The 24,427-nt window shown below is 41.5% G+C and overlaps 2 protein-coding genes across 3 annotated transcripts; one reads left to right on the top strand and one right to left on the bottom strand.

Moving 5' to 3' along the window:
* Nucleotides 1-840: 840 nt before the first annotated feature.
* On the top strand, nucleotides 841-20,592 carry LOC146990507 (protein EFR3 homolog B-like). Of its 2 annotated transcripts, XM_085794918.1 has the most exons (23): nucleotides 841-907; nucleotides 2,745-3,017; nucleotides 5,956-6,032; nucleotides 6,796-6,923; nucleotides 7,010-7,160; nucleotides 8,727-8,848; nucleotides 8,953-9,102; nucleotides 9,305-9,400; nucleotides 9,696-9,774; nucleotides 10,432-10,567; nucleotides 11,278-11,430; nucleotides 11,513-11,624; nucleotides 12,247-12,298; nucleotides 12,401-12,573; nucleotides 15,162-15,237; nucleotides 15,327-15,488; nucleotides 16,600-16,731; nucleotides 16,849-16,916; nucleotides 17,664-17,797; nucleotides 17,886-17,977; nucleotides 18,489-18,537; nucleotides 18,631-18,737; nucleotides 20,337-20,592. In XM_085794918.1, exons 2-23 carry the CDS (start codon nucleotides 2,747-2,749, stop codon nucleotides 20,469-20,471), a joined length of 2,655 nt encoding a protein of 884 aa, XP_085651044.1. In that variant the 5' UTR covers nucleotides 841-907; nucleotides 2,745-2,746; the 3' UTR covers nucleotides 20,472-20,592. The 2 variants fall into 2 exon arrangements, with proteins under 2 accessions (XP_085651044.1, XP_085651054.1); XM_085794928.1 differs by lacking the exons at nucleotides 841-907; nucleotides 2,745-3,017 and adding an exon at nucleotides 4,352-4,425 and having other exon boundaries at nucleotides 20,337-20,591.
* Nucleotides 20,593-21,317: 725 nt separating this feature from the next.
* Nucleotides 21,318-22,664, bottom strand: LOC146990508 (pro-opiomelanocortin-like). The gene is made up of 2 exons (XM_085802990.1): nucleotides 22,519-22,664; nucleotides 21,318-21,930 (listed from the first exon to the last, which is right to left on the bottom strand). The coding sequence occupies exons 1-2, from the start codon at nucleotides 22,633-22,635 to the stop codon at nucleotides 21,355-21,357; spliced, it is 693 nt and encodes a 230-aa protein (XP_085659116.1). The 5' UTR covers nucleotides 22,636-22,664; the 3' UTR covers nucleotides 21,318-21,354.
* Between the last annotated feature and the right edge of the window lie 1,763 nt (nucleotides 22,665-24,427).

Genomic DNA, 24,427 nt, shown 5'->3' on the forward strand with positions numbered 1-24,427 from the left:
CCCCCCTCCCTCTCTCTCTCTTTCCCTCCCTCCCCTCTCCCGCTTTCTCTCTCCCCTCTCTCTCTTCCTCTCTCCCCTCTCTCCCCCCCCCCTTTCTCTCTCCCCCTCCCTCATTCTCTCTTCCTCTCTTTCTCTCTCTTCGTCCCCCCCCCCTCTTTCTCTCTCTCTCCCTCACCCCCTCTTCTTTCTCTCTCTTTCTCTCCCCATCCCCCCCCCGTAACACCTGCTCCTCGTCCACCATCATCATCATCATCATCTGTCCAGTTTCTCTGTCACCGGTCCAGGTTTGAGTCCCACACCATGGGGGTCATTGCTGCAGTGACCAGCCTCAAACAGCAGAGGGCGCCACCGCCTCCTCACCACAACAGAGTGCATGATGGGAAAAGAGGTTTTTACCCAGGACAGAGGGGGGAGAGAGAGGGAGGGAGGTTTTTGTGCTTTGTGCAGCCTGTCTGGATAATCTTTGTTCTGAAAAAAGGTTTTGACATTTTTTGTTTTGTTATTGTGTTATAGAGTTAATGTGTGTTTTTTTTTTACTCATTAAAGTTTCACACTTGATCAGAGTTTAAATATTGGATCAATAATCTTTCTAACGACGACGTCATGTGATAACGTTCCTGTAAAGTCTGAAAAACGTCCAGATGAAACTGTTTTATTTTTTATTTCTAATAACACGGCTGGTGTCGGAGGTGCAGCTCCATCGCACAAAGCCCCGAGCCCGAGCCGATCGATCGCACTCATTGATTATTGATCAGTGAGCTGCGCGGCCGGCCGAGGGCTGAGCAGATGTTACATAAGCAGCTGTCGGCGTGAGAGAGAGAAAGAGGGAAACAGCTGGAAGAGAGCAGCAGCAGCGGTGGAGACGACGAGAGCGCAGGGTTTGTTTTTATCTGCTGCTCCACCACAGGTAAAATACTCTACACAACACGACACCGATCAGCTCAGAGAGGATGATTATTGATTATAGATCGAGCTCACTGAGCTGCTCTGCCTCATTCAGACTGTAACTCCTGATACTGTTAATATTCACTGTTTAACTTGTTGTAACTTCGGTCTTTTATTATTTAACATCCTGTGGTCAAACAGTGTTTTACAGGGATTTGAAATAATAATAATGTCACAATTATCATATATATATATATACTATATATATAAGTACATGATTATATATAATTATGCAGTGTAAGATGTGTTATGAAAGATAGAATAAGTGAGATAGAAACTGGTTTATTGTTTTCAGTGAAATGAATTCAAAGTTTTCTGCAGAAACAAACTTTGATGTAAAGTTTCATTTTTATTTTATTGTATCTATAACTTCCTGTCTCCTCGGGTCTTTTATTATTTAACATCCTGTGGTCATACGGTGTTTTAGAGGGATTTTAAATAATAAAAATGTAACAATTTGTAGAAAGAATAGTAAAAGTTTGAGTATGTTAAACAAACTCTCACTAGAATTTATTCCTGCCATCGTGTTGTAATGTGATGACAGTTCAGTTTTATAAAAAACATAAATATATAGTGTATTAGTATATAAATATGCAGTGTAAAATGTGTTATGAAAGATAGAACAAGTGAGATAGAAACTGGTTTGTTGTTTTCAGTGAAAGTTTTCTGCAGAAACAAACTTTGATGTAAAGTTTGCAGAAGTTTATTTTTATTTTTATATTTTAGGATGTTTGTCATTAGTTTTGACTTTATTTTATTGTATGTATAACTTCCTGTTGCAGCAGAAGGTCAGTTATTGTAACTTCGGTCTTTTATTATTTAAAGCAGAAGTGAGTGATCCGGTCGTTTTCGCTAATGCTGCGTTCCAGGCAGGCTTTTGAAATCGTAAATTACAGCTTCAAGTCACAACTTACGACTTTGTAGCGTTCCAGGCAACCCACTCGTGTTTTTCCGACCTGTTTTACCGGTGAAAGTCACTATAACGGCCACTCGTAACTTCCGACCCGTGAACTCGTACCAGATCGAACTGGTACGACTTCACTGGACGGAAAAACACGAGTCTACGAGTTTCCTTGAACGCACCATAACAGTCCTCGTCCCTACGTCGCCACATTCACGGCGTTCCTTGGCTGCACACACAGCCCTGCATGCCGTTCTCTCTCCTCATTGGATAAAAACTGTAGGATACGATAAATGTTTTCTCCTCGGCTCAGAGCAGAGCAGAGTGACTGACAGACCCGTGTTTCGGTCCAAACACTCTATGTAAGTGATTGCTGTCGGAAGATATAACTATTTAAGACTTATATTAACACAAATATATCACTTACTTCTGCTTTAAAATCCTGTGGTCATACGGTGTTTTAGAGGGATTTTAAATAATCATAATGTGACAATTTGCAGAAGAAAGAATAGTAAAAGTTTGTGATGACAGTTCAGTAACATATACATATAGTGTATAGTATATAAATATGCAGAGTAAAATGTGGTATGAAAGATAGAATAAGTTTGATAGAAACTGGTTTGTTCAAAGTTTTCTGCAGAAACAAACTTTGATGTAAAGTTTCCAGAAGTTTATTAATTATATTTTATTAGTTTTTACTTTATTTTATTGTATGTTGAACTTCCTGTCCGCTCTGCTTCGCAGCACGTGGTCAGACTTTACGGAGGAGGTGGGGATGTGGGGGGGTTAAGATCCAGAAGAATGTGTGGAGGCCTTTCCACTTCACTTCCTTCACCTCCGCTCACTCTCTCCATCCGTGCTCCTTCTTCCTCCTCCTCCTCCTCCTCCTCCTCCTCAGTCATGTCGGGGACGCTGCCCAGGTTTCCCACCATGCCGGCTCTGCTCAGCTCCGTCAACCCCCCCACTTTGCCCCGGGGCATCACCATGCCCAGTCTGCCCAGTCTTCCCAGTCTTCCCAGTTTTCCCAGCATGCCGCGGGGCGTCACCATGCCCAGCTTGCCCAGGGGCATGTCGCTGCCCAGGGCCGTCGTCGCCATGCCGACCGTATCCCAGGCTCCTCGGAGGCTGCTGCAGGACTGCTGCTCTGTGCTGGACCACCAGACGCCCGGAGGTAACGACCATCTAACACACTTATTATTGTTTTGTGTTAACAGTAAGTTCACTGTATTTATATAGATGCACTTGTTGCTGTTTGTTTAACATCTGTATGTTGGTAATGTAAAGAAATATGAATGAATATAACAGACCGGACTCTTTCTAATTATCTAATTTAAATAACTCTAAATTACAGTTTTCTGTTCATACATGATTTCATTAGTTAGTTAAAGCTCTAAAACAGCTGCAAGTTATAAACTAGGCTTCAAAATAAAGTTTCACCAATATCACGGCTCCTACGCAAGTATGGAAAACTCTGGAAAATGGAAACTACTATAAGGAAATATATTTATCTTAATACTTATCTGAAGTTATTTGGGTTAATTATTTTGTATGCCTAGCTACAATCTGCTAGAAATTATTTGGTGACATAATAGCATACGAATTCAGAATAATGAAAATTAAATTAATTGCATAATTTATTTACATGATACACAACTAATTACGCAGATGTCACAAATTATTAGAATTCTTTTTTTACAGAAAAGTCTGGAAAAATACATTTCTTTTCTTTCTTTTTTTTAAAACTCATTCTTTATTTCATTTTAAGGAAAAATAACACAAAAAAGGAAAAGAGCCGTGTCAGAGGGATACATGTCTGTCTGTTTGTTGTGGTATTACAATGTTTTTAACTTCATTCAGAGTCTTTATACGTTGTCCTTTTGTCCCAGTTAGTATTGAATTCAGTTTGCAAAATGACATTTCAACCCTGCAATATGAACTAATCGAAATGTTTCAGCCAATTTAGACTTCATGCTTCGTCCATGTGTAAAATATTAATATCTGCTTTTGTTTGACTAAATAAAACTCCACATAACAAGGTGATAATCAGTGATAATAACGCTCTGACACAACAAACTCTTTGGTCTTTTCTTCCTGTCTCTGTTTCCAGCTCCTGGTTTCTCATCTAAATTTTTTTTTTCCTCTGTTTCTGCTGGAATGATAAATAAATCCAGATTACAGAGCTGAGCTGCTGCACATGGCCTGGATCACACACACACACACACACACACACACACACACACACACGGAGTAAAAACCTTTCCCTGTTAACAGCAGGACTGAACATGAACACACACACGGCTCTGTATTAAATCTGTGTTTTAACGACAACAAACACGACAAACACACAAAAACCTGAAACTGTGACTTTTTTTTATTTTAAATCTGACACTTTGATGAGTCGGTCGGTCGGAGGGAGATGTGAGGTTTTTAACTGACACTGATGATGACGGTGAATGACAGGAGGCGGGCTCAGAGTGTGTGTGTGTGTGTGTGTGTGTGTGTGTGTGTGTGTGTGTGTGGAGGATTAACGGTGTGTGTGAGACAGGAGCCGTGAGCTGAAGGAGTCGTCTTCATGTACGGTGAGAAAAATATTTACACATTTTACTTCTTCTCTGATCTGAGAGCAGCTTAAACGTTGTGTCATTAAAATATATAACATGTAATATATATGAAATATGGATTTATATTATATATAATATTTAATATGTGAGGTCTAATTTATATTATATACTATAATATATCAGTGAGGTCTGCACTGCAAAAACTCAACATCTTACCAAGAATATTTGTCTTATTTCTAGTCAAAAAAATCTCATTCTACTTAAAATAAGACTCATCACATAAAAAGTAGTTTGTTTTTAGACACTTTTTACTTCTTTCAAGCAGATTTTCACTTGAAATAAGTAGAAAAATCTGATAGTGAAGCAAGTTTTTCTTTCTTATTACAAGCACAAAAAAAACCTGCTTTCACTGGCAGATTTTTCTACTTATTTCAAGTGAAAATTTGTTTAAAACTAATGAAAATGATCTAAAAACAAGTTCATTTTTAGGTGATGAGTCTTATTTTTAGTGGAAAGAGATTAGTTTTGACTAGAAATGAGACATTTTGACAAGAAATAAGACAAATATTCTTGGAAAGATTTTGAGTTTTTTATGTGTGATGTATCATCTCAAAACAATATTATATAATGTGATCATAGTATTAAGAATAAAATCTGATACAGATGATTAATGGATTTTTAATGTGGATGTAGATGTTTTTTTTATTTTTAATCTTTGGTTTTAATGGACCACAAAAAGTAAAAACTTTATTGACTTTTTAAGTTGTGTTCATAAATCCAGGAAACATTTTAATCCCCTGCTCCAAAACAACAACGCTTACATCATGATTTAAAGTGATAATACACAACAGTACAAGAAGTATTCATGCAGTAAAAGTACTAATATCTACTCCATTACAATAAAAGTCCTGTTGAATTTAAAGCTCAAAACTCATAAAGATGCTTTTTGTTCATTTATCTCATTATTTTAGTCGATAAAGTTAAAAAATCAACAAGAAATCTATTTGATTTTAATCTATAAAATGAGATTATTTAAATTAATTGTTATTTTTTTCATTTTCATCCGTAACTTTTTAATTTTTAAAGTTAAACACAGGAAGACGAACTCTGCAGCACGTTCACAGCTCGTCATCATCGTGAGTCTTGTTTTGGGGATTGAACCTGTGACCTCACGGCGACATCGACGAGCCCTCTTAAGCTGCGTTAACTAAAATACAGACAACATAAACACATTATGCAACCAAACAACAACAACAACAACAGCAGCAGCAGCAGCAGCAGGATTAACACTAAGATGTAGCATCACTGCTGCTGCATTGTAGTGTGTCTGTGTGTATGTCTGTGTGTGTGTGTGTGTGTGTGTGTGTGCGTGTGCGTGTGTGTCTTCTTTAATCTGCCAGAATCTATTAAACTGAACACACAGAGATGAAATATTAAAGAAAGAACCAGGTCAGATGCTGCAGCGCCCCCCGGTGGCTGGAACGTGTATATTCATGTATTTATATGTGTAATTAAATATAAATTAAGTGTTTGTGTGTCTGTGTGCAGGTCTGTGTGGCTGCTGCTGGGCGCTACGGCCTCGCTACAAGAGGCTGGTCGACAATATTTTCCCAGAAGACCCCGAGGTAAACACACACAGAGACACACTTAAAGGGATAGTTCAACATTTTGGCAAACTGGCCCATTGCCATAATCCCTATAGTTCGTTACCTTTAATTGTCGGTGCAAGCTGTTTTTGGAACAGCGGAGCAGAGCCGTGAGCTGCTCAGAGCTGCGCTACGGAGGCTCATGGGATTTCTTGGTTCCCCTCATCAAACTCATCAAATACACAATCCAACAACTCCACAACGCTCTGGTGGACAAGTTGTGACCTGCACATTCACCACGCTATGAGATAATAACACAACGTTACCAGACAGAGTTGTTTTAGAGGTAAATACAGAGACTGTTGATGAAAAACTGTCCCTGAAGGCAACGTGCATCAGCGGTTTTGCATGAATTTCCCTCTAAAACAACTCTGTCTGGTAACGTTGTGTTATTATCTCATAGCGTGGTGAATGTGCAGGTCACAACTTGTCCACCAGAGCGTTGTGGAGTTGTTGGATTGTGTATTTGATGAGTTTGATGAAGGAAACCAAGAAATCCCATGAGCCTCCGTAGCGTAGCTCTGAGCAGCTCATGGCTCTGCTCCGCCGTTCTAAAAATAGCTTGCACCGACAATTAAAGGTAACGAACCTACTACTATGACTATAGGGATTATGGCAATGGGCCAATTTGCCAAAATGTTGAACTACCCCTTTAAAAAATAAAGAAAAAGATATGTTAATGTCTTCTTTTGTCTTGTTGTGGTTTAATAAGGAGTTGAAATGTGTGTGTGCGTGTGTGCAGGATGGGCTGGTGAAGGCCAACATGGAGAAGTTGACGTTCTTCGCTCTGTCGGCTCCGGAGAAACTGGATCGGATCGCAGCGTACCTGTCAGAGCGGCTGACCAGAGAGCTGAACCGCCACCGCTACGGGTCAGCGCACACACACACACACACACATACACACACACACTGCTGCTGTCAGGTGTTAACAGCCGTTCCCTCTGTGTGTGTGTCAGGTATGTGTGTATCGCCATGGAGGCGCTGGAGCAGCTGCTGCTGGCGTGTCACTGCCAGAGCATCAACCTGCTGGTGGAGAGTTTCCTCAGTACGCTGCGTCTGCTGCTGGAGGCCGACAAGCCGCACCTGCACATCCTGGCCACCAACTCTGTACGTCACATATTTACATTATCAATCCATCTGTTGATTATTTAAAGGATTAATCGATTAGTTGTTTGGTCAATAAAATGTTGAAAAACGTCAATTAGTGTTTCCCCAACCACCAGATGACGTCCTCAAATGTCTTGTTTTGTCCACAAACCAAAGAGAGACTCAATTTATTGTCATAAAGGAACAAAGAAACCAGAAATATTCACATTTAAGAAGCTGAAATCAGAGAATTTTGACTTTTTTTCTTAAAAAACTACTCACACTCATCGATTATCAAAATAGTTGATGGTTAATTTAACAATTGATTATTGTTTAATTAATTGTTGTGACTCTAGTTGTGTTTTTAGGACAGGAACTTCTTTAAATTCAGTCAAACGTGAACTGATTAGACTGTGGAAGTCAGCTTTACATATTCATACATATTCATGTATGAATATATACAGAGTTTAAACTTAACTACTTGGTTAGTGAGCTTTAAAGATCTACTGGCCAGAAATTATAATTAGCCTTTTGGTATATTTTTCAATATGTTATTCCTATAAAACACTCAAGAAATGTATAGGCTGTTAATTAAGTCAATAAATAGGCAAGAAAATTACAATTAATTGCGTCATAATGTCTAGAAATAGCCTAGAAATAACTATTTCATAGTAATGTTGAGAAATATAGCCAAGAAATAACAACTAATAGCGTAGAAATATTGGTCAAAGACTTGGTGGAGAAAAATTCTGGCCTTTCCCAAATCATTCAAAGCATGAAAAGCATATGTAAAATTCTCTTTTATGGAAGAAACATAACATTACTATGAAACTGACCGTGATTTCTATGCTATTTCTTGACCTTACTACGCAATTAATTGTTATTTCTTGACATTATCACATAATTAACGGCCAGTAAATTAAATGGTGACCAACATTTTCAATAAATATCACAGCAGTTTGCATAATTTTGTCTGAAATTTGTCAAATTTGATCTTTGAAAATTATGTCTTCAACCTTTTTCTTGATTTAAATAAGGTGGTGTTATTTTAATGCATATTTATATGTATTTTATGATCTGTCCAGCATTTTAGAATGATCTAGAGACCTGAGGAAAACCCTCAATGACCGTTTAATGTTAGTCTGGCCACTGCCAGTCTTAGGATAGATATTTATATACAACATATATATTAATATACTGTATATATATATATATATACATATAGTATATTAATGCACATACAACATATAAAACATGCACGAAGGTGTGAAGCAGCAGAGCGAGGGTCACATTAGAGCTGGGACAGAGATCATGTGTTTATGTAATCTTTAAGCCTTTATATATTTTTATTTCCCCTTGGAAGAAGTACAGTATATTACATGCACACGCACACACACGCACACACACACACAGACACAGACACACACACTCACACTCAGGGATTATCTGGTTGAGCCACGGCAGGTTTATCTCTGTAGGAAACATTCATTCACGTCCCTCTGTTCTTATTTTACTGTAGATATCGTTTGTTTTGTCCTGTTTTCACGCTGTAACTGTGTGTATCTGTGTGTGTGTGTGTGCGTGCAGTTTGTGAAGTTTGCGAACATCGAGGAGGACACGCCGTCGTACCATCGCAGCTACGACTTCTTCGTGTCTCGCTTCAGTGAGATGTGTCACTCCGAGCACGAGGACGTCGACACCCAGAACAAGTCAGTCAGAGAAGAGTCGATAGATCAGTCAATGTTATTACGATCAATCAATATCTGATCGTTAACTTGTCTGTGTGTGTGTGTGTGTGTGTGTGTGTGTTGAGGATCCGTGTGTCGGGGATCCGTGGTCTGCAGGGCGTGGTCAGGAAGACGGTGGACGACGAGCTGCAGGTGAACATCTGGGAGCCTCGTCACATGGAGCAGATCGTCCCCGCGCTGCTGGTCAACCTGCAGCAGCACACACACACCGACAGGTACACACACACACACACACACACACACACACACACACACACACACACACACACCAACAGGTACACACTACCTGCAGATAACTGAGGACTGGGAATTTTGGAGATTTTATGAGATATTAGTGTTTTAAGACCCTGTGTGTGTGTGTGTGTGTGTGTGTCTGTGTGTGTGTGGTTGTGTGTGGTTGTGTGTGTGTGTGTGTAGTGAGTCTCCAGCAGAGCAGACTGAGGTGTGTTTCCGGGAGCTGTTGGGCCGAGCTGCGTACGGACACATCACCAACGCCATCAGACCTGTGCTCATGTAAGAGACACCAACCCTGTTCCAGCACATAGACAGTACCATGAGGCAATATCTAATTAAATATGTGCTAATTTGCATACATTTCCAGAACAGAAATCTGAGCAATGGATAAAGCTACTTTGTTTTATTGTGTTAGAGTTAGAAGTTTTTACAGAGGAGGATTCTGGATACCTCTTTTTATCACTCTAAATGAGAAAATACTGTCACCAGCCATAAAAAAAATCAAATTTCGCCATGTTCTTATGGATAAAACGTTGTGTTTCCAGTACATAGACCGTACTGTGTGTGTTTTCAGGCACCTGGACAGTCGCGGTCTTTGGGAGGGAAGAAGTTTTGCCGTTCGCTGTTTTCAGATCATCATGTACTCGATACAGGTCAGTGACGACATTTTCAGGCCGTTAATTACGTGATGATGTCAAGAAATAACCAAGAAATTTTCCTTCAGGTGCCCAGATCGTTCTAAAATGCCGGACAAAACCCCCAAAATATATAAAAATGTGTTAAAATAATACATATGATAAGGTGCCACCATTTTAAATCAAGAGAAATGTTGAAGAAAAGATCAAATTTGACTAATTCCAGACAAAATTATGCAAACTGCTGCGATATTTGTTGAAAATTTTGGTAAAACTTTAATATACAGGCCGTTAATTACGTGATAATGTCTAGAAATAGCCTAGAAATAACAGTTAATTGCATCATAATGTCAAGAAATAGTCCAGAAATTACAGTTAATTTCGTAGTAATGTCATATTTTTCCATAAAGACAAAAGATTACACGTGCTTTTCATGCTTTGAATGTTTTGGGAAAGGCCAGACTTTTTTTCTCCACCAAGTCTTTGACCAATTGATTGCTATTTCTACACAATAGTTATGTCTTGTGCAACATTACTATGAAATTAAACATTATTTCTGGGCTATTTCTAGACATTATGACGCAAGTAATTGTTTTTTCTTTGCGATTTCTTGACATTATCACGTAATTAACGGCCTAAATTAAAGGATTACCGTTACTCTCCTCCTCCTCTCAGTCGCAGCACTCCCACCTGGTCATCCAGCAGCTCCTGGGTCACCTGGACGCCAACAGCCGGAGCCGGGCCTCGGTGCGGGCCGGCATCGTGGAGGTTCTGTCTGAGGCGGCCGTCATCGAAGCCTCCGGGTCTGTGGGTGAGTCGACGGCGTCCCTGCTGCTCGTTAAAGGGACATTGTGTAACTTCTCCTGTTATCTATTTAGGAAAACCGATTATTTGGTTCTTCAGTCTGTTCTTCATTAACCAGTAATCCCCCCATCAACAAAGTGAAGTGTTCCTTTCAGCTCTGAATGAGCCGTTCATATCATTCATATCTCCATGGAGCGGGTAAGCTCGGTGCTGCTGCCATGTGGTGTCTCCATGTTTTTACGTTCAGTGGCAGTGTGACGGTAGGAAACCACGGAAACTCAGCGGAGACACCGGAGCTGTCGGCTCAGGTCGAGGTGGCGTCTGTGAAAAGTCACCGTGGTAACGCAGTGAGGAGGAACGGAGCGTTACACTGATGCTGCATTCACCTGCAGTCAGGCAGACGGCCGTCGCTAACAAACCAGATGTCAGTTTAGTCACAGAAGTCCAGAGAAAGCTGGTAAAACAATACCACATCGCCATGACAACATATTGTCATGTGTATTGTTTTGCCTTGGGCTGACGGACCACTAGTTTACATAGAGGCTTGTTTATGCCGTTACGTGCAGCGGCTGTCGTCCGTCTGCCGTCTGCCCAATTTCACCTGAATGCAGCATGAAAAATACGACTGAGTTGGTTGATATATACAACCACAACGCTAGATGGGAGGAATTCCTACACAATGTACCTTTAACTAACCCCCCCCGTCCTCTCCTGCAGGCCCCACGGTGTTGGAGGTGTTCAACACGCTGCTGCGGCAGCTCAGGCAGAGCGTCGACTACGAGCTCACCGGTTACTACGACAATGCGGGGAGGCGCAGGACGACGTCGCTGGAGGAGAAGACGCTGCAGGACGCCGTCATCAAAACCATCGGTGAGTTTCCACTTCCTGCTGTGACATGACACGTTTTTCTGAAGCAACGTCGCCTCACTTCCTCTGCCGTCGTCTTGTCCAGGATCCTTCGCCAACACACTTCCTGTCTACCAGAGGTCAGAGGTCATGCTCTTCATCATGGGGAAGATTCCTGTTCCTGGGATCTACCCCGCCCTGGGGTCGCCCAACGCCGGGTACGACTCCCTACAGACGAGTGAATCCAGCTTTAAAGGAATAGTTTTTTTTTTTTGGTGAACTATTCCTTTAAGGCTGCTACATGTTTATATATTGATAAATCTTTACACTTATAATCAAGAATCATGTGAGAAAACAGTATAAATACATAACTATAAGTTTTAAAATATATGATAAGATAAAATAATAATAAATAGAAAACTGTACTGTAATAACTATATGACACAAATTTAGTTCACCGTCACTTTAAATGTAATGTGTGGGAGATTATTTTTGGATTATTCTGTTATATGTATTTACACTGTAAGTGATATTACGTATGGGTTGGTATATTTGAGTTAAATTTCTGTATGTTGTTATTACTTTGAGTCAGATGTAGAGGATTTATATCCTGTATCAGATGTTTTTTCATTAAATTTCATTAACAGTGAGCTCACCGACTGAACCATTTGAAATTCCTGAATGGTTTGGTGCATGTTTATTGAGCATATATTATTAGTTTAGGTTGTTATTAAGGCAACATAATTAGAAAATACCCCCCTAACCAAAAACAAATAAGAATCCAGGGAATCCTTTTTTCCTTCCCGTTATTAAATTGACGGACCGTTTCCTGTGTCTCAGGTTTGAAGGCAGCAGGATGATCCAGGTGATGCTGCTCAAGTCCCTCCTACAGGTGAGCTCACCTCGTGTCTTATCCTCCATCTTTACAGTGACATGTGTTTTATTATAAAATACTCGCTGTTGTAGCCTGACTTGACTCCGACCCCTCCCTCAGGTGTCGCAGCGCTACGAGAGCACCAACCTGCTGACGGCGCTGCCCTCCTCCTTCCTGGAGCCGCTGCTCTCCTTCACCCTGATGGAGGAGCCCGAGATCCGTCTGCTCGTCCTCTCCATCCTCACCTCGCTCATCGACCGCCGCCACAACGCCGCCAGGCTCAGCACGCCCAGGTCACAACACACATACACACACAATGTGGTTATAGAGTGTATTAAAGCAGGGGTTCTCAACTAGTCTCAGTCTGGGTCCCACATTTTCCCATGGTCATTAAGTCGCGACCCACTTTCATAGAATTCAAACCAAGATTTTTTTTTAAGCCTTTAAAAACTCATTTTGCTCTTTATTGAGCAAAGTGCATTTCAGAGCACATGAATGAAACTGAGGCCTAGTCCACACGAGCCCGGGTATTTTTGAAACCGGAGTTTTGCTTCGCGTCCACACCAGTGGTGTAATAAAAACACTCCGTACACACGCAACCCTGGAATCCGCTACCAAGTGACGCAATGCACGTGTGGAAGGCTGTTTTAACCAATCAAAATACAGTGGAAACCGCTTATGGATCAAAAGGCTTGGGACGGAATCATTTCTATACAAATGCTGTTTAAATAATTCGTTATCAAGAAATCCGCATAGTGTTAATTTTTGGTCATTTTATGGATGTAAACATGCGCAAAAACCATTTCAAAACTACGTGTTATTATAGCTTTATTTCACAGACTCCAAGTCCAACAATTAAATATTAATTAATTTAATAAAAATGTGTAGCCTATTTATTTTATTTTCGGCGATGTCCCTTTGACGTGCACTGCTGCAGCAGCCTGCACATGTTGCTGCGCTGTGTCTTGACTCTTGTGCTGTGTGTTGTTGTGCGCTGTGTTGTTGTGCTGTGTGCGTCACCTGGCTGCTGAGCCACATGACTGTCTGTCGGTGCGGCGCAACTCTTTATCACTGGCTGTTGTGTTGTCTGTCAAAACATGGATGAATGAAACATATCCACTTTATATCGACCGCGGACGTCACGGATACATTTTCGGCTTTTGGCTCGTTCCTCATCTCCACATAGGCTCCTTTTATCACTACATGACAGCAGCGCGACCCCCCCTCCCGTCGTGCCTGTTCATTCATGAAAATCATCCCGAAAAACTCTCAATCAAACAAGGTGGGGAATAAGAAACTGCGGAGCTACTGTAGTAGTTCTGTAATTTTAAAAACAGCTGATCTGTAGCGTCACTTGTTACTGTAAATGATGCTGTGTGGAAAACCAGCTGTGGTCTGTGATTGAGGGTGAGTTTGGAGCTGACAAGAGGATTGCCCTGACGACCGTTTCCTTATATTTTTCTCATCGAAAAACTATACAAATAGCCTAGCATTTAGATGATGTAAAAAAAATAAAAAATAAAAATAAAAAGTGATAAAAATCCACTTTGTCACCTCCATTTTTGCGAGCTCACCTGCAAACCGCTGCAAACAACCTCTGCGGGCTGGCAGTGTTTACATCAGCACGTGTGCAGCTATGACGTAGCTGTGAAACCAACCCCGGCCGAAAACCCCACCCTGGACTCCGGTTTCAAAAAACCACGGTTTCAGGGTTCCAAAAGCACGGTTGCATGTGGACAGGACATACAACCGGGAACATATGTTCACGGTTTCAAAAATACCCGGGCTCGTGTGGACTAGGCATGAGGAGGACCATGACAACTGCATGTACGGAAGTGAATAAAAAAATATCAAACTGCACAAAATGGAGACCAACAAAACGATATATTTGACTTCTAATGCATCTCTGCATTCACAGCATATTCACAAAAGTTAATAAATATCAAATTGCACAAAATAAAGACCCACAAAACAAAACAAGATTCACTGCATTCAGGCCACATTAATAAGAAACTGAGGAGGAGCATTACAACTGCATGTGTTCACGTGACGCATGCCTTTCAATATAAGTTATTTTTCAAAATAAAAGACATGTCCAACATCAGATGTGCATTAAATATAATTTACTTTTTTGACCAGCTGTCCGCGACCCATCCAGAACGGGTCTAGACCCACTTTTGGGTCCAGACCCACCAGTTGAGAACCACTGGCTGACTCCTGTCACTGCAGTGCGAGTGAGACCAGCTGCTTCTCAACTGAGAAAATAAGCTTCTACTAAGCTTAAACTCAAATTTCTGACCAGTTAGTTTGTGGATTTTTCACTCATTTCGACAAACTGTAGTATTTTATTACATGTGTGCAAAAGAGTGAGAGTCACAAGTCACACAAGTTTGTTTTTGACTGAGCTTTTTCACCAAGAACTTAGTTTGTATCGATCGTGGTGAAAAAGCTTCTTCTTCACTTTTTGACCAGTTTGGCTCAAACGACCACAAAACCACTTTTCATTTCAGTGTTGTAAGAGCCATCATTTATGGATGAATGAAAGTTGAATTAAATAGCTTTTGAATTTCATAGTTTGTATTCATCTGCAATTGAATTTTCTTTTAGTAAACTTTTGAAACGGATACATCTCTTTTTTTCATTCTGGTAAGAAGAACACCAACCTGTCCTTCCTCTCGTGTGGCGAAGGGAAGGAAAGAAGGAAGGAAAAGTGTCACTGTCACAGCAACGTAAACTAAATGTTTCAGACGACTTACGACCTCGTGCACGGATGAAATGTTTGGAAAAATGAGTAAAGATGATCAAGATGAACTGTAAATGACTTTATGTGTGTGTGTGTGTGTGTGTGTGTGTGTGTGTGTGTGTGTCTGTGTGCGTGCAGTGTGACGTTTGACGTGTCAGTGCTGGAGCTGAAGGAGGACAGGTGTTCTCGACAGGACAACCTGTTCATGAGGAAGGTGAGGGGAGACGTTTACTCTGCTTTAATGTTCACATGGTTTAATGTTTAATTATTAATGTGTGTGTGTGTGTGTGTGTGTGTGTGCAGCATGCTCAGCGTCTCTACAGACACGTGTACTTGACCTGTAAGGAGGAGAGCAGTGGGCGGAGCCACTACCAGGCGCTCGTCACCCTATTGGCTGTGCTGAGTGTGGAGCTGGCCAATGAGGAGGTGGTGGTCGACCTGATCCGATTGGTCCTGGCTCTGCAGGTGAGCAAAGATGACATCATCAAGACAATAATAATAATAGACTGAATCGCCTTGTTGTTTACAACTACTTCCGGGTAGAAAACCAGCACGTAATTTGAATGTACTCAGTACTTGGAGAGGGAAGACTATGCACATTATGTAATCTAAATGTAATCGAGGATGAACTGCATTTTGTGTTTGATTGTCCATTATATGACGAAGCCAGGCAGTTTTTGTTTCAGAAAATGCAAAATGTGAAACCTGAGTTGTTTCGGGCTGATGATGAGGTGAAGTAGAAGTGGTTCTTCAGAAAAGAAGTCTTTACTATAGCTACTTTCATAAAAAGTGCCTGGACAATAAGAAAAAGTGAATTATTTATGTGAATTGTCTGTGCTCTGATGATTTTGTATATGAAATGTGTCTTGTAAGCCCTTATAGGCTGGGCGCCTTAATTGGTGCATGACACTTCAATCAATTCATTCATTCATTCATTCATGAGAACAGTAGTAACGAATGAGAGTTTAGCTTTATCATGTTTTTCACGCCCTATCACCGTTTAGACAAATCTGAAATGATTGAAGAAACATTACGATTTCTGTGTGTGTGTTTTGTGTTGCTACTGTATGTGTGGTATTTATTCAGTTTGGGAGAATCACGGTGTCTAGAAAGCATCAGTGGCTCAGCTGACAGGGACAGCTAACGGTAGCTAAGCTAACGGCGGTAGCTAAGCTAACATCAGGACGTCAGCTGTTAAAACCCTCTCGTTGTTGTTGGACACGACATGAAACTACTCCAGTTAGCTCAGTCATGTTGGAACTCAGATATCCGCTGGAGAAAATATTTTTTCATGGAGCGTTTAGTGAGCCACTGAGTTATTAAAGTTAAACAGGTAGCTAACGGTTAGCCCTGCTAGTCTATGATAACCATGACTAATTACAAAAATGTGCACACAGAAATAGTAATGTTTGTCCAATCATTGGTTTTATAAACTTTACAAAGTCTAAACGGCGATATAATGACATGAAAAATGAGATAAATATAGCGAAACTCTCGTCCGTCACTATTGTTCTCATGCTGGTTTTCTACCCGGAAGTAGTTGTTGACCCTCTCTGCTCTCTGATTGGCTGCTCAGGAGCTGGCCTTGTCCAGTCATGAGTGTCTGTCCGTGTTTAACCGCTGTGGCGTTCACGCCGTCTGCGCCGCCTTCCTCCACCTGCTGTCCCAGCTGGGCCCGCCGCCGCCGCTGCACCTGCACGTCACACAGGTGAGTGTGTGTGTCTGTGTGTGTGTGAACATGACAAATGAAGGTGTGTGTCTGCAGCACAGCATCACATGTTGTTTTATTTCCTGTGTGTGTGTGTGTTTGTGTGTGTGTGTGCAGGTGATAGAGAGTCGACAGAGAGACGCTCCTCACCTGCTGCCTGAGCTCGTCTTCTCTGAGCCGCCCAGGTAGAGAGACATTCACTCACAGTGGAAACACAGAGAGAGAGAGAGATTTTAGATTTACATTTATTTTGCACAGTTAAAAAAAAACACAATTTGATATTTTACAGCTGGAAGAGGTGAAAACTCAAAAAGCTTATTACAGTAGATGCTTCCACCTATAGTTAACAATGAAATACAATCATAAATAAATAAATGATAAAAGACAAAAGACAAATGATCATAGGGAAATTACACAAAGAGATAAACAAACAAAATATATAAATAACATTAAAAGAAACTTAAAGGACAATTCGGGCAAATTCAACTCGGGGCTGTATTTTCCTAACATTTTAGGTCTAAAAGAAGGAATCTTTCTGGGTCAAATTGTCCTCCATCCTTCCTTCCTTCTTTCCCTTCTCCCATCCTTCTGCTTCCTTTCTTGACCTAATCTGTTCCTTCCCTCCATTTTTCTTTCCTTTCTTTTTCCTTTGTCTGTGGAAAAAAAAATTGCGGCTTTGAGGGATGTAAACAGCCTAAGCAGCGGAACTTCCATCCGCTCCCATTCATCGCTGCCGTGGCGATGCGGGGACAGACACAACTACCGAAAAACAGGAGCAATTAAACTGAAAATCTTCAGATTCCTTCTTTTAGACCTAAAATGTTAGGAACATACAGCCCCAAGTTGAATTTGCCCGGAATTGTCCTTTAAAAACAAAACAAATTAACAAAAAAAATAGCTTAAAGTGTGTGTCGTGTGTGTGTCAGTGTCAGGCTGCCGTTAGGTGAGCTGAAGGTGGATGAAGCTCTTCTCTTCACCCAGTCAAACATCTGCGAGGCTCTGACAGGAAGTAGCTACAGCGCTCACGCCGAACGCTTCAACACGCCGTACATACCTCAGCTCTCAGGTACACACACACACATTTACACACACACACACACACACACACACACATGAAGCTGCTGTTTGCACTCAGACGTCGCTGTGTGTTGTAGATGAGGATCGTCTGTCGAAGAGGAAGAGTATCGGGGACGTGGTCTCTCTGCAAATCGACATGGACCCTCAGTACAGCCCTGACGCTCAGCAGGTATCTGTCTCTTCAGGTTAAAGGGATAGTTCAACATTTTGGCAAATTGGCATAATCCCTATAGTCATAGCAGTAGGTTTGTTACCTTTAATTGTCGGTGCAAGCTGTTTTTAGAACGGCGGAGCAGAGCCGTGAGCTGCTCAGAGCTACGCTACGGAGGCTCATGGGATTTCTTGGTTTCCCTCATCAAACTCATCAAATACACAATCCAACAACTCCACAACGCTCTGGTGGACAAGTTGTGACCTGCACATTCACCACACTATGAGATAATAACACAACGTTACCACACAGAGTTGTTTTAGAGGGAAATACAGAGACTGTTGATGAAAAACTGTCTCTGGTGAATGTGCAGGTCACAACTTGTCCACCAGAGCGTTGTGGAGTTGTTGGATTGTGTATTTGATGAGTTTGATGAGGGAAACCAAGAAATCCCAGCTCACGGCTCTGCTCCACCGTTCTAAAAATAGTTTGCACCGACTCTCTCTCTCTCTCTCTCTCTCTGCTGTAGAAACCTCAGACGGAGCAGATCACCTTTGAGACGCTGAAGAACGCCATCGGTAAGTGTTTGATATTGAACACACACTGGCTGACGTGATGAAATCTGTGTGTGTGTGTGTGTGTGTGTGTAACCGTCCTGTCGTGTCTCTCAGAGGACAGAGGGAGCGTGGAGGAGGAGGAGAGGAGGAGGAGGATGGAGGTGGTGGAGAGGTTCCAGACGGCGCCGTTCGAGGAGATCGCCGCTCACTGTGGAGCGCGGGTGAGAAACTGATCCGCACAGATTAAGACCTGCTCTCATTGGTCAATATGATGTCATTGTGAACTTTATCTCTGTGAAAGACCAAAGTGGAGTTTGCAATGACGTAGGTTTTAAAACTGCACCTGTCACTCATGCGAATAAATAGTTAAATAAAGAGAAAAGAAAGAAAGAGGAAAAAAGACTTCGGGCCAGCTTTCTAGCTAGTTTAATACACTTTACTTAATCACTTTCAGAGTTTCTGAATTATTTTATGTCAGGTGTCTATAGATGAATGCTAACGGGGGTCTGGATTTCCATTTATCTCAATGTAAACTGTCATATCATGTGAATGTTAGCTTATAGGCTACACTGGTGCTCAGTCATGAGCAGTCATACAATGGAGGATTAATGGTGGCTAGTTGTAGAGATAACAGTACGTTTTGACATATTTAATGAAATTTAATGAAATTTAATGAAAATACATCTGATACAGGATATAGATCCTCTATATCGGACTCAAAATAATGACCAAATATACTGTTAAATCCTCATCATAACTTCACTATTTTTTCACAAGAGACACACTGGCGGAGCAAATTAATTTGAATTGTGTCAATAAAACATTGAAAAAATAAATAAGGGTGTAACCATAATACATTTTCATGCATTTCCCACAATTATATGATATTAAAGCAGAAGTAAGTGGTCCGGTCGTTTTGGCTAATGCTGCGTTCCAGGCAGGCTTTTGAAATCGTAAATTACAGCTTCAAGTCACAACTTACGACTTTGTAGCGTTTCAGGCAACCCACTCGTGTTTTTCCGACCTGTTTTACCGGTGAAAGTCACTATAACGGCCACTCGTAACTTCCAACCGGTGAACTCGTACCAGATCGAACTGGTACCACTTCACGGTCGGAAAAATACGAGTTTCCTTGAACGCACCATAACAGTCCTCGTCCCTACGTCGCCACATTCACGGCGTCCCTTGGCTGCACACACAGCCCTGCATGCCGTTCTCTCTCCTCATTGGATAAAAACTGTAGGATACGATAAATGTTTTCTCTTCGGCTCAGAGCAGAGCAGAGTGACTGACAGACCCGTGTTTCAGTCCAAACACTCTATGTAAGTGATTGCTGTCAGAAGATATAACTATTTAAGACTTATATTAACACAAATATATCACTTACTTCTGCTTTACTATATGAAAATTATGCGAAATTTAGAACATAATTTTGACTACATCAACTATATTGACCATTTGAATTCACATTAAAAGGAATAGTCTGCCAATTCTCTGAGATAGCAGCGAATAAATCACAGATTATCTTTCTTATTCTTTAATTAGGAACACAACCGTCATCGCCTCAGAGGCAGAAGCAGATCTGTGATGGAAAATAGGTGTTAACCCTTAAATTAGTACAGACTGGTGATAGTATCGATACTTTATAACGAGTCGCCACGCAGTTTAACCACCATCACACTTTGACCCTCTAAGCAGTGGTCCTGTATATAAATATATGTATATATATGAGTATATAATGCACTGTTTGACCTTTTCTTTCCAAAATGCCAGACTGGTCTTCTGACACTTGATCATCTGCCGTTACTTTCCCTCCACAGACGTCGCTGCTTCAGTCCAAACTGGACCAGGTCTTCGACTTGATCATCCGTCCTCCTCCGTCTCCGTCAGGACACTCGCCGCCGCGCTCCACGCCGCTCTACGAGATGAAGTTTCCTGACCTTTGCGTCTACTAGATGCTAACACACAAGCACTTTCCTTTATGTAATGTGACATGTTTAGGGATGAGGAAACAAGGAGGTAGGGAAGGAAAGACGATGGAGGTAGGGAAGGAAAGACACTTGTACTTAGATAAAGATGAATTATTTTACTTTGGTAATTTTATGTCAAGAAATGTTTAGTCTTTTCTGCTGGTTCCTTAAATGTCTCATTAGATTGATTGATTTATTAATTGATTGTGACCTTTTGTCCCTGTTGTTTTTGCTCTAATAAATTATCAATAAATGGTTCCAATGTGTTTTGTCTATTGACTCTTTGATCTGTGTCGTCTGTTGTTTATTTTCCTGATTTCATTTCATTCATTTCATCATTAATTATCTCTCAGGTTTGTTTTACGTTTCAGAACCGGTTCCACGGTCCAGAGCTCGTCAGTCAGAGAACAACTGATCGGAAAACTGGTGAGAACACTGATAGATAGATAGATAGATAGATAGATAGATAGATAGATAGATAGATAGATAGATAGATAGATAGATAGATAGATAGATAGATAGATAGATAGATAGATAGATAGATAGATAGATAGATAGTAAAGACGTCTCTTCATTGCTTGCAAATATCTCTTTATGTTTTCATATAATTTACAGTTATTTACATCAATAATCAATAAATATCAAAACGTCTCTCTCTCTCTCTCTCTCTCTCTCTCTCTCTGTGTCTCTCTCCCATTCATTCAGGTTCAAACACAAACAACAAAAACCATCAGAGCTTTTTATTGGTCACCATCCTCCTCCGCTAACGAGCTCCCTCGGCCAATCAGAACCCTGCTTCCTGCCTCTCACCTAGGTAAAAAGTTATCTATCTCTCTCTGTCTCCCTCTTTCCTCCCTCCCTCTCTCCCTCACTTCTGCTGCTGTCCGTCTTTGTTGATGACGTTCTTGAACAGCGTGAGCAGCGGCCTCTGGCTGCGCTCGTCCCAGCTCTTCATGAAGCCGCCGTAGCGTTTGCTCTCCGGTGGCCCGCTCCAGCGAAAGTGCTTCATCTTGTACGAACCGTCTTTCTTCTCTCCGCTCAGGAGCTGCTGCTGCTCCTCCTCCGCCTCCTCCTCCGCTGCCTCCGCCGCCTCCATCACCTCCTGCACCTTGTCCTCCAGCAGCTCGCTGGTCAGCTCGCGCCTCCTCATCTCTCCGGGGAACACCTCGGCGGACTCCTCCTCCACGCCGTTGGAGGTGTAGACCTTGACGGGGCGACGCTTGCGGCCGACCGGCTTCCCCCAGCGGAAGTGCTCCATGGAGTAGGAGCGCTTGGCCTGAGGCGAGGAGGAGGAGGAGGAGGATGGGAGGATGAAGGAGGAGGAGGAGGAGGACGGGAGGACGAAGGAAGAGGGGTCCGACAGAGGCGGAGGTTGGAGGTGGGCGGAGCCCGGGACGACGGGGGTCTCGGCGCTGAGGTCAGAGCGGCAGAGCTGGATGCAGTCCTGCAGGAAGGTGAGAAGGAAGTGATGCAACAATACAAGTACACAGAGTTGTAGGGTTATTATAGTTCACTAAAACTCAAACTAACAGTGAAAAAATAATTTAGGAAACTGAAATAAAAATAAAAACTACAATGACCAATGCAAAACTACAGTAGAGTCAGATAACAGCAGCTTAGTTGTAGTTTTCTTGTCGATGTCTAAAGCTGCAGGAAGAAAACGCCACAGCTCAATATGGACGACCTGGAGTACGACCCACAGGGAGATAAGAGTGAATGGAACCTGATGAGGACTGATGGGAACATTATGGGATGGATGCAACTAAAAGAGAACAAGTTAATCTTCAGAGGTCTGACAGCTTTCTGACGGCTTTCTTCTAAAACCTGAACAACTACAACTAAGACTTAAATAGAAACTACAACTAAGACTAAGACTCAATAAAAACTAAAAACTAGTCAATTCCTCTAAAATAAAAACTAAACTAAAACTGATTCATCACTTGTTGAACTCACTAAAACTAAACTTAGATAAAAAATCAAACTGAAAGACTGAATTAAAATAAAAAACTAATAAAAATTGTGTGTGTGTTACCATGATGCTGCTCTCGGAGCTCAGGTCGTGGCAGCTCGGACGCTCCCAGCACCGACCGACGGCTCCTCTGGCCACGCCCACAACCACCACCGCCACCAATAGCCACGCAGGACACATTCTCCTGTTGGACAATCAGAGACGAGGACACAAATGAAACCCAAACATATATATATAATATAATATAATATATATATCCATACAGAAAATCTTGTATAGTATATATTTTTCTTGTAACTTCATGTGGTATAACGGTATGATTATTTCCAGTTTCTATTAATTGATGTATTAAAACAACAACACGCGTACATGTTAATAAATACAATATATTGTTAATATCATGATGGCAGAAAACCGTTCCCCCTTCAGCTTTGTGATTTTTCAGATAATCCAATGTTTTTTTATCAAAAGAATTCAGACGTTTATTGCATAAACCTAATATACCATATATTTAAGATTATATAAAAGATATTCACAAAATTATTCTCTGTAATTATAGCAACAATATATATCTCAAACTTGTGTTTATTCTTAGCTTTTTACAGCCATACTATTAATTAATTTAACGTAATCTTGTCTTTTATTTCATAAATCATCCATTTAGATTCAGTTCTGTTGCTGAGAAAGATTTGGTGAAACTTTGTAAAGTTAAAATTAGACTAATTAGTGTAACTGAGATCATATTTAAGCAGAGTAAAGAATGTCTCACCGCACCGTCCTGTCTCTGTCTCTTCGTCCTTTTTCTTATTGCTGGTGTTTTCTTGTCGTTCGGCCGTCGGATGGAGATTTCTGTCGTTCCTCTCCTCTTCTGTCGCTCTGACCGTTGGGCTGACTTTTATATTCTGTCAGCCAAGGACACACACACGCACACACACAGACACACACACACAGAGACACACACACAGACAAAACGTCATCACCAACATTCATTCATGCTCGTAAACACACACGGCTGCATTGAAAATGGACGATCAATGAAACATACCTCATCCTCCTCCCACACACAAACACACACACACAGTTTCCCTGTAACTCCACAAGCTGAACTTTTATCATATTCAATGTGAGAAGTCAATGTTTTTGCAATATGTTCTTTATCTTTTAACGGCTCATCTGCTTTCTGCTCCGTTTTCAGGACCGACAAACGAACAGCAACCGCTCAAAAACCGGTGAGTTCAACACTTTACAAAGTTATAACACACACAAGCACCAAACTGGCAGGTGACGTTCAACGCCTCCGCTGCTCAGTGTTAAATGTCAGGCGGCGGCGGCAGATCTGGCAGATTAACACGGAGCCGTCATGTCATCACCGGAGGGGAAGACGGGATTCAAACCTGCGGGCGACGGGTTTACTATTACACACGGACGCAGCTGCTGCAGCGTCCTCCCTTTGTCTGGATGCTCAGTGTGACCGATGCTGCTGCTCCACGCGGGTTTATCTTCACTTAACGCACCGCTGGGGGAAAGGTGACAGATACCAAGCATCTCTTTCAGGCTCCTCCATCCTTCCTTCCTTCCTTCCTTCCTTCCTTCCTTCCTTCCACAGTCCTTTTTTCCTTCCTTCCCTTCGTCCTTACTTCTTCTTCCTTCCTGTTTTGATCCAACTGACCTGATCTGTTCCCTATCCCTCCATCTTTCTTTCTTTCCCTTTTCCCTTCCTTCTTCCCCTTCTTCCTTCTTCCTCGAACAAAGCTATTCCCTCCCTCCTCTTTCCTTCCCTTTTCCCTTCCTTTTTTCCACAATCCTTTTTCCCTCACTGCCTTCCTTCCTTCCTTCGTCCTTACTTCTTCTTTCCTTTTTGACCCAATTTGTCCAATCTGTTCCCTCCCTCCTTCTATCTTTCCTTCCTTTTCCCCTTCCTTCTTTCCTCCCATCTTTCCCTTTGTCCTTCCTTCCTTCCTCCCTTGACCAG

Source organism: Trachurus japonicus, chromosome 2 (genome assembly GCF_045865225.1).
Source record: "Trachurus japonicus isolate A0001 chromosome 2, Traja_1.0".
Lineage (NCBI taxonomy): Eukaryota > Metazoa > Chordata > Actinopteri > Carangiformes > Carangidae > Trachurus > Trachurus japonicus.

What these genes read in the sequence shown, in the direction of transcription:
- LOC146990507 (XM_085794918.1), top strand. Translation starts at nt 2,747, where the DNA reads ATGTCGGGGACGCTGCCCAGGTTTCCCACCATGCCGGCTCTGCTCAGC. An exon ending in TCATCATGTACTCGATACAG is followed by an intron (nt 9,775 to 10,431) that starts GTCAGTGACGAC and finishes TCCTCCTCTCAG; the next exon opens with TCGCAGCACTCCCACCTGGT. An exon ending in CTGGGGTCGCCCAACGCCGG is followed by an intron (nt 11,625 to 12,246) that starts GTACGACTCCCT and finishes CCTGTGTCTCAG; the next exon opens with GTTTGAAGGCAGCAGGATGA.
- LOC146990508 (XM_085802990.1), bottom strand. Translation starts at nt 22,635, where the DNA reads ATGTGTCCTGCGTGGCTATTGGTGGCGGTGGTGGTTGTGGGCGTGGCC. An exon ending in GCTCCGAGAGCAGCATCATG is followed by an intron (nt 21,931 to 22,518) that starts GTAACACACACA and finishes ACCTTCCTGCAG; the next exon opens with GACTGCATCCAGCTCTGCCG.